The sequence below is a fragment of the Polyodon spathula genome, chromosome 24 (assembly GCF_017654505.1).
Source record: "Polyodon spathula isolate WHYD16114869_AA chromosome 24, ASM1765450v1, whole genome shotgun sequence".
NCBI classification, from domain to species: domain Eukaryota; kingdom Metazoa; phylum Chordata; class Actinopteri; order Acipenseriformes; family Polyodontidae; genus Polyodon; species Polyodon spathula.
The window spans coordinates 13,682,948-13,692,840 of NC_054557.1; the positions used below are offsets into that span (position 1 = coordinate 13,682,948).

Here is a 9,893-nt window from a genome sequence, read left to right on the forward strand (position 1 = left end):
GCTTTGATGAAAAAACAGAAGTTATATATCAATATACACAGTCTTTATTAAAACTATTTTAGCGTAGGGTTTTATTTTGATGTAAATGAAATGTTCAGTGTCTTTATCATTGTGTAAAATACTGGCCAGTTCATAAGGGGAAGCTTAATCTACCTTTTTTTTTCTTTTCTCTAGATGGATAGGCATAAACCTGACGAACTGCAAGTATGAGAGCGGTAAGCAGTCTTCCTGCCTGTGGGAGTTTCCTATTTGCTCTCATTTCCGCTGTGGTTGCATGACCTGTGTTTAGTCCCTCAGTGTAATAACACCACAGATGTGTAATGTGTGTGTGCATGTGTGTTTCACCAGTGCGGCGAGCGACCCGGGTCCTAGGCTTGAGGGAGGTCGGTGACGATGAGGATTGGACGGTCTACTGGACAGATTACTCTGTCTCCATGGAGCGGGTTGTAGAAATGAAGAGGTACCAGGTGCGAGAAGAGAGGTCTGGTATTATCTCCACTACTCCAGAAAAAATCATTCGACTGATCTGTCCCTTGCTACTTTTACATCGTTACAGTGGTTTTGTTCCTCCCAATCCCCACAATCAGAGTGAACTGGGTACAGCTGTTGAACTGACACTACATCTGAAAGCATTTCACAAGACATACAGGGGGAGGAGGGCATCCAGCTTTGAAACAACCAGCTCTGTGCAGCTGTGTGCAATTCAAGCTGTTAAGTATCGTTGTTCCTCCTGTTGTAGAAAATCAACCATTTCCCGGGGATGAGTGAGATTTGCCGAAAGGACCTTCTGGCCAGGAATATGAACCGGATGTTGAAGCTTTTCCATAAAGACTACAACATCTTCCCACAGACCTGGTGCCTGCCCGCAGAGTAAGACACGTGTCACTCTTACTGCAGCTCTGTCTGTCTGCTGTGCAAAGCCGAGTGGACCCTGTAGGAAATCCTCTTGTGTTTTGCAGTTATGTCGAATTCCAAGCCTACCAGCGAAGCAGGAAGAACAAGACGTTCATCTGTAAGCCGGACAGCGGCTGCCAGGGCAAAGGCATCTTCATCACCCGCAATCCCCGGGACATCCGGCCAGGAGAGCACATCATCTGTCAGCAGTACATCTCCAAGGTAACCATCTGTCTGCCTACATGGTGCAGGGGGACTACACTGAGTATTCTGACCTTCTTTTTTTTCTCATCACAGCCCTTCATCGTTGACGGCTTCAAGTTGGACCTGCGGTTGTACGTGCTGGTGACCTCATGTGACCCCCTGCGTGTGTTCCTGTACCAGGAGGGGCTGGTGCGCTTTGCAACATCCAGGTACAGCCAGCCCAACAGCAGCAACCTGGTAATGTGCCTCTGCCTTTGCACTGCATTACAGGAGGGGGCGGGGTGGGAGGAGCAGTATCTAATCTAAAATGTGGATAGGACTTTCCTAAAATATTTAGCTACCATGTATGCGATGCATAAGCCCATCAGAAATAGCAATGTTGTATATATATATATATATATATATATATATATATATATATATATATATAACTTTATATATATTTTCATAGCAGGTGTACACAGACAATATGGATTTGAAAGGGGCTGTGCAGCCATGTCAGTACCCATCGTTTCCTTTGATTTTTCTGGCACCGCTGTAGGGAACTTCCCTTACAGGCTTGCAGGTCATTTTTCCTGTACATCATTGACAATTTCGAGGAACGGTGATTATACGCCATGTCTAAATATAGCCATTCAACGTGCTGAAAGAAATATGCTTTTGATTAAATATGATTGATGAGTACAAATACCACAGACAGTTTTGAAAAAAAGCTTTCGAGTGGCTGACTGCGTTGATTGCATAACTCCTACCAGAAGTGGCATGCATTGCAAAGTGTGGCTCTGTTGAAACACTGCGACAGCGCTCCGTTGCACAGGTAAAAGATATTACATTTGGCAACATCCAGGTACAGCCAGCCCAACAGCAGCAACCTGGTAATGTGTCTCTGCCTTTGCACTGCATTACAGGAGGGGGCGGGGTGGGAGGAGCAGTATCTAATCTAAAATGTGGTAGGGCTTTCCTAAAATATTTAGCTACCATGTATGCGATGCACAATCCCATCAGAAACAGCAATGTTGTAAAGGAGGGCAATCATGGTCATATATGTTTCCTATATATATTATTATATATATATATATATATATATATATATATATATATATATATATATATATATATATATATATATATATATAAAAAAAAAAACATTCTTGCTAGTAAACAGAATTAATTCTGGAAACGGTATATATTCTTTTGCTTTTGCACATACCTGACAGTAAAGTCTGCACATGGTTACTTCAGACTGTCTTTGAAAGTGCGGATGGTCAGAATAAAAACCAACAATAATATTGACCAGCTGCAATGACCTATTTAATTTACCCTGCTCCAGATGGGGTGTGTGGGTTTGTTTCCCTTGTGTCACATCCATGAACCATGGGTCAGTGTTACCGTGCACACAGATCATAAACGGAACATGAATCATCACTATAATAGGGATAACATAAAAGTGGTAGAGCCTTGTTAGTCTAACAGCTCCTGTTTCTGTGGCTGCAGAATGATGTGTGCATGCATCTGACTAACTACGCCATCAACAAACACAGTGACAACTTCATCCGGGACGAGGAGACCGGCAGCAAGAGGTCAGTGAAGATCTGCTCACCGTTACTCCCTGAGGCCTGCAGGGCGATCTGAACTTTCAGCAGCTTTTACAGTCTGGTCATTCCGCTTTGTGTTCCTTATTGTCAATGAAACGCCAGCTTGAAGCCTGTTCCTCCCTTCCCCTCCATTGCAGGAAGCTGTCGACATTTAAGATGTGGCTGGAGGAGTGTGGCTATGATGTGGAAAAGCTGTGGGGGGAGCTGGAGGATGTGGTAATCAAGACCCTGATCTCTGCTCACCCCACCCTCAAACACAACTACCACACCGGCTTCCCCAACCAGCTGGGACCCAGCGCCTGTTTTGAGATCCTGGGCTTCGACATCCTGCTGGACTGCAAGCTCAAGCCCTGGCTGCTCGAGGTACACTGGGAGTGAGAGGTGAATGGGGAGCCTCTAGGGCTGCCACCTCCGAGATGCAAAACACAGGGACATCGGAATGGAAGGGCAAATGTTTAAACTCTCCAGAAATCATATCATCATCCAACAAGTAGCATTGATAATATTACTATTATAGAATTGACACCCAGTTAATATTGTGCGTCTGTTGCAGTAAAATTATTAAGCTCAACGTACCATACTGGCGGTGTTGCTGTAGGAATCTACGTGGATGTGGAAGCATAACGGGATAAGATTAAAAAGCAGGATCTTTTACTGTCCTGGGAAGGCATATTGAAATCCCAGGCCACCTCAAAACTGGGATGGTCCAGGGAAAACAGGGACAGATCGCAACCCCAGGTGTTTCAATAGCTGTCAACCTCAGGTGTTTCAATAGCTTTAACCACAGGTGTTTCAATAGCTTTAACCCCAGGTGTTTCAATAGCTTTAACCCCAGATGTTTCAGTAGCTGTCAACCTCAGGTGTTTCAATAGCTTTAAGCCCAGGTGTTTCAATAGCTTTAAGCCCAGGTGTTTCAATAGCTTTAACCCAAGGTTTTTCAATAGCTTTAACCCCAGGTGTTTCAATAGCTTTAACCCCAGATGTTTCAGTAGCTGTCAACCTCAGGTGTTTCAATAGCTTTAAGCCCAGGTGTTTCAATAGCTTTAACCCCAGCTGTTTCAATTGTTTAAGCCCAGGTGTTTTAATAGCTTTAAGCCCAGGTGTTTTAATAGCTTTAAGCCCAGGTGTTTCAATAGCTTTAACCCCAGATGTTTCAGTAGCTGTCAACCTCAGGTGTTTCAATAGCTTTAAGCCCAGGCGTTTCAATAGCTTTAACCCCAGGTGTTTTAATAGCTTTAAGCCCAGGTATTTCAATAGCTTTAAGCCCAGGTGTTTCAATAGCTTTAAGCCCAGGTGTTTCAATAGCTTCAGCCCCAGGTGTTTCAATAGCTTTAAGCCCAGGTGTTTCAATAGTTTTAACCCCAGGTGTTTTAATAGCTTTAAGCCCAGGTGTTTCAATAGCTTTAAGCCCAGGTGTTTCAATAGTTTCAGCCCCAGGTGTTTCAATAGCTTAAACCCCAGGTGTTTCAATTGCTTTCATGTGCAACAGTGTGAAGCATGTTTAAATTGTAAGAAGTATGAGATGCAGAGTCTCACTCCCAGTGTGATGAACAGTTCTGCGCTTCTCACTGTGTTCATATTGTTTGGGTAGGGTTTGCAACAATTCCCCGGTCTTTACCTCTAGTTATTCCTGCAGGAAAGTTAGGTCTGGTAATCTGCAGGAATTAGTCAAGGCTGTTCCTTGTAGGAAACATTGCATCAGTTGACTATCTCCGCTGCTCTCGTTCCTGGCAGGTGAATCACTCCCCCAGCTTCACCACAGACTCTCAGCTGGACCAGGATGTGAAGGAGGCTCTGCTCATCGACACTCTCACCCTGCTCAACCTGGGTGCCGCTGACCGCAGGAGGATCCTGGAGGAGGACAGGCAAATGGTTAAAGAGCGGCTGCTACAGAGACAGAGACTGGCCCGCGAGTCACGGTACGAGGGGGGCGCTGCTGACCTGAGTGAGTGCGAACAGCCAGGCGTGCCAATGGCAACGTGAGGTTACATTTTAGATTTGCTAATGGAGGCATTATATTCTAATTAGGCAACACCCAACCAACCAGGTTTTCTGCTTATGGTTTAAAGTATTCAAATAATTGAAAAATCACTGGAATTACTGAAAAGTTCAGGTTGTGCATCTGAACTTAACATGAACTGTGCATGCTGCTGCTCCCTCACTGTCCACGGGATGGTGCTGTTGTTTAAGATGAAGTCCTGAGCACAGTCTGTGTGTCTACACAATCTGATTCGATTTGCTCTTCCCCTGTTGTCCACAGGAGGGAGCTGTTCCTCAGCACTCAGGCCTCCTTGTTGGCTCAGGCAGAGAAGCACGAGGAAGAGCACTGTGGGGGATTCTGCAAGATCTTTCCCCGGGAGGATTCTGAGAAATACGCAGAGTACTTTAAGCAGAGCTGCACCCTCTTCCAGGAAACGGTGTCTTCCAAAGCCAGGGAGGAGTGCGCCAGGTAGTTCATCTTCATAACTCAACCATAGTATGTTCAGCTTGGTAAAACACCAGTGTCTGTTTCAGTTCTATGTGCTGTGGTCTTGTGTCCCAGGAAGCAGCTGGAGGAGCTGCGCCTGAAGCAGGAGCTGGAGGGCCGGCCGGCTGGCTCAGGCAGAGGAGGGGGCAGGGTGAAGCACAGGGGGCTGCAGGGGGAATCAGTGGGGGAGAGAGCTCTGCTCTGCCACCACACCACCATCCCAGTGCATACGAGCATGGTGCGCTACACAAGAAGGACATGGGTGAGGGCTCACACAGCACACACTGAACGCTTCAGCACTATTCATCTTGCTGCTGTGGTTGGTTCCAGTGGTTTAGTCGTGTATTGGCACTTCAGGGCTAATTTCTGTATCTTTTCAGTGACCAATGATTTAACCCTAGACTTGTGCTCGACTTGTGGCATTACTGGAAAAAATGCTAAATCTTAATTTGCTTAAATAATAGTTTTTTGGATGCTGTGCACTTGTCAGGACTCCCTTGAAATGAGATGTATCGCTCCTCCCCATCTGTGCATGTGATGGCATGTTTCCATGAGCTGTCTCTGATAGGCCAGCATGGTTCTCTCTCTTCTGTCTCCCCTTGGTGGCTGGTGCAGGTTAGCTCCTGGCAGCCGGTAGATATTGTGCCGGAGGAGGAAGCTGAGAGACTGCGTGGTCTGGAGCTGCGGGAGAACCTGGTGCGGGGGATGGGGGTAGCGGAGCTGCTCTACTTCCTTCTGGGGAACAGAGCCCAGGGGCAGGACACACACCCCTGGCAGGCTACTGCTCTCCAGCAATACCATCACAGATGCATTGACAAAGAGAAGGTAGCTGCAATAAGATTGTCTGCAACTACTAGTTTTGTTATGGAACAGTTTAATTGGTCTTTCCACAATTGTGATGCAAACTGCACTTTGCTATAAAGACTCTGATCAAACTTAATTGCTTTCGTTGCTAAAGTTCTGGGCTTACTCCAAATGAACCATAATCCTTTCTCCCTCTGTCCCTCTCTATCCAGGAGTCCCCGCAGTGTTCAGGATTCTCTTCTCTCTTCAGAGTGCGAGCCCTCAGCCCCCTCTCCAGGAGCCCTGCCCACACCCATGTCCAGCTCCGCCCCCTGGCCAATATAACTCGCTCCCTCCTCGACACACCCAGACAAGGCCCCCTCATGCTATGTGCCCTGGGCAGGCCTTGCCGGCAGGGAGTGCGGAGACCCATCCCCTGGACCAAAGGGAGGGACCCGAGCCTCCTGCCCATAGGCTTGAGAGGAGTGGGGCTCCCTATGCAACTGCAGAAAGCCAGCCAAAACGGGAGCCATCAGGGTGAGAGATCTGAGCCCAGTCCTGAGCCACACAGGTTATGGATGCAGGTTGTGTATGAATAATCAAATATTAGCATCTGGTTGCTGAGTGACTATTTACACATAACCAGCACTAGTAAACACAAGCCAGAGGAATATAAGCATTCCCAGGTTACCAGGTGAAACTGCTCGGTTATTTCATTTATACATCGCTTTGGGTATTAAATAGTATGGTATTAAATGGGTATCTGAAAATACCTTGAGCGTATAAAACACAGTCCACACTAGTGGGTGCTCCAGTGCTTTAATCAGTTCCTATAGGAGTTACCAGTGCGAGGGACCCTGTTTCAGTATGACAAAAATAAAAGCAGAAGATATAGCTGCTGTGCCTTTATGCTCCATTGGGAGATCAGTTGTATTTTTGTGTGTCTTCTCCCTAGCTGGCTCTGTTGGAAAGGGGCTCAATCACAGCCCTCCCAGTTTCTCCAGTTCTCAGGCCAATTTCTCTGGTGCGTTGCCGAGATTCCCTGGCTTCTGCTGTACTGGCCTCTATGGTCCTGCAGGGGGTAGCCTCGCTGCCACGAAGCCGGGCCCTCGCTTCGACCTCTTCCAGCGCTCTGCCAGTCTGGGATCACTACAGCCTGAGCTGGCAAGGTAGGGGCATCCGTGTCTCTGTCTGTCTGTCTGTCCAAATCTACAATGTATGTTTATATTTATCTATCATACTGTTTTATTGAGAAAGTTTATCAAATACATGTACAAAAAATATCAATATACAGTGCTGTGAATGAGGTTTACATTCAAAATAAAATATATTCTATAATATCTATAAATAATAATGAGCCTTAATATGAAGCAGGAAAATCAACAGTGTTCTCTATCAACTAAAATCAAAGCAGCAGGCTCATTCGTGGATGTGTGTATTTCACCAGGGCCTCTTTCGGTGTGTGTTCAAACCACACGAAGGCTCAGCTGAGCAGGGAGCGGGACGGCTGTTTCAGGATGAAGCCCCAGGAGGAGAGAGGGAGCAGCTGTGAAAGAGGCTGCTGAAGACAGCCAGCACTCCTTTAGAGCACTTTCCTCCCTAATGGCACTGTCTGTAAAGCTATGAATAGTAGTATTACCACACATTTGTTTTTTAAATGATGTTAAAATAAAGCTTGTTTATAAAGTGTTATAGTAATGATGTTATTACAGCTGCATTGTACTAGCGGGCTTACTGATTTTGATGTATTGCTTTTAATACTAACCGATATACGATTAGCAAGAATGAGTTGTTGACTATGTGTGTGAGTAAGTTGATAACTGGCAGCAAAGGTGTGTAAAGGGGTTGGTTTCAAAGAGTAATTTAAGGAACCATATTGATGGTTAACTCAGACCATCCAAAATCCCCAGACCGCTCACTTCACGGTAGGGTATGCCACGCTGCCTCCAATCCTCGCAGCCTCCAATCCACGCTTCCTCTAATCCACACTGACTCCAATCCATGCTTCCTCTAATCCATGCTGCCTCAAATCAAAATTACCCTCTTAAGAGATATGAAATCCCAGGCTTTAGTACTCAAGTATTTATCCCACAGTTTTATTTTTTAGTTTGTACCACTATTGAGTTTTGCTTGTTATACTGTAGTCTGCATGATTTGCTTAGTATCCCATATGACAACCAAAAAGGTAATTTCAGCTCATCAGTGACTTATGGGTCAAAACATGTTAAGCATTTCAGACAATAGGGGAATCAGCTGGTTGTTGAGGTTTTAAAATAAAATACATGCTTACTGTACCAGGCGTTTCTTTCAGAACTGCACATGTGGGTCCTTTATAACGAATGTAAGTCCACAACAGGCAAGATTTATAATACTAGGTGCTGCATTTTTGTTTTTTAACATGGACAAAGTTACTGTGACAGTGGTAGAGTTTGCAGCTATACTATCACTTAACACATAGGTCTGACAAGAATATTCAACTTTTACTAATATACTTTGCATGATGAGTGATGTAAGAGCCCTTCCCACTGAGGCAGCCAGTCGAGTGTCTATCTGACTGGGAGGGACTGTTAAATATCACTCATCACACCAGCAATATGTTGAATTCCTTGATAAGAACAGTAAATGTCATTGTGACAGTATAAGACCTGCCCGTGTAAATAGTGGTGTGAGTGTAAGTTTGGTAGGGATGGGGTTAAATCTGTCCCTGCTAACAATCACGTGTGGCCATTCCTTAATTAGGTAATTGGGTGCTAATTGGGGAATGGCCAGTAAAAGCCTTTGGTTGAAGGAGGAGTGTAGGGTGTGTTTGTACTGTGTGTTCTACTGCGGTTTTGAGACTATTTAATGAATTCCATTGCCTAGGCTACTTTGTAATTGTTTGGAGCATTTTTAATTGGCATCTCTCTGTTATTTTAATTTTCTCTTCAACTATACTGTTCTGATAGCTGACTTTAACTTAGTTAACCACAAACCTTAAGGCTAAATGCAATGTATCAAATTCCATAAATACAGCTTGTGTTTGCACAATTGACTGCTCAAACAAAGCTTTGATACCGTAAAATAAACATTTTTTTTTTAAACTAAATCTAAATAAAGTTAAAGTTGTAGGACCTGCTCAAATTTCAAAGGAAATGTATCTTGTAATTCACTAAAAATGCATTGAATTGCTATCTGCAGCACATGTAAACTCAGGAAACAATTTTAGTGGAAGATTCATATTTTATTGAACTTGCCGCAGAGTAAAACTCTATTGTGGTTTGGTTCAATAGAATCTTCTTTTCTAAATCCTGGTAGATTTTCGAATTTGATCTGCAGGCAGGTAAAGACATTGCTGTTTTTGTTGTTTCCTTTCAGATTGTGCTGATGGGGATGGTTTAAAGACAGAATTTGTGTTCAGGACATGTTTAAAATATGCTGAAGCAGTTTGTTAATGCCCGGGAGACAGCCAGGATTAGGAAGTCTAGACAGATGCACATGTGTACGGGCACAGAGCACTATCAGGTTCTCAGTTCAGGTAAATGCTCTTAGTTGGCTTAGTGTTTTTCTAATATTTTCACCGCAGGTACTCTCTGCACCCCCCCATGGCTAGGCTTTATTGAAGAGAGGAATAAGTTGCAGCTGCTAAGTTTACCAGCAGTGTTGTGTGATGCTCTGCTGTTACGGACTCGAGCGATGGAGGTGGTATAAGGTTGAATGCTGTATGACCACGAATGCAGATGAGCCCGGCTGCGTTGCATAGTGTTAAGAAGCATGCTTGCAATGTGCATGGTCACCAGTATGTGCCTAGAATCTGAACTCTTGCACAGCCTCTTAGTTTTGATTAGTTCAATAATACATACTGTATTGTTTAGAAAACAAAGCCTGCATTCTCCCTTATGAGGACTTGACGAGTTATGTTTCCATACTTTGACAAATGATAAAAATACGAGGAATAATGGTAAATGCCAAAT

General features: G+C 44.6%; 1 protein-coding gene across 1 annotated transcript in view; it reads left to right on the forward strand.

Moving 5' to 3' along the window:
• Positions 1 to 7,633, forward strand: part of LOC121298535 (tubulin polyglutamylase ttll6-like) — an 8,265-nt gene extending 632 nt beyond the window's left edge. Inside the window, exons 2-15 of the mRNA XM_041225661.1 lie at positions 175 to 215; positions 349 to 467; positions 740 to 870; positions 960 to 1,116; positions 1,192 to 1,335; positions 2,593 to 2,678; positions 2,831 to 3,056; positions 4,428 to 4,612; positions 4,954 to 5,142; positions 5,236 to 5,422; positions 5,776 to 5,985; positions 6,177 to 6,480; positions 6,899 to 7,112; positions 7,391 to 7,633. Coding sequence (XP_041081595.1) covers positions 175 to 215; positions 349 to 467; positions 740 to 870; positions 960 to 1,116; positions 1,192 to 1,335; positions 2,593 to 2,678; positions 2,831 to 3,056; positions 4,428 to 4,612; positions 4,954 to 5,142; positions 5,236 to 5,422; positions 5,776 to 5,985; positions 6,177 to 6,480; positions 6,899 to 7,112; positions 7,391 to 7,508 — 2,311 coding nt within the window. The 3' untranslated portion in view covers positions 7,509 to 7,633. The remainder of the gene's footprint in view (positions 1 to 174; positions 216 to 348; positions 468 to 739; positions 871 to 959; positions 1,117 to 1,191; positions 1,336 to 2,592; positions 2,679 to 2,830; positions 3,057 to 4,427; positions 4,613 to 4,953; positions 5,143 to 5,235; positions 5,423 to 5,775; positions 5,986 to 6,176; positions 6,481 to 6,898; positions 7,113 to 7,390) is intronic.
• The last annotated feature ends 2,260 nt before the right edge of the window (positions 7,634 to 9,893 follow it).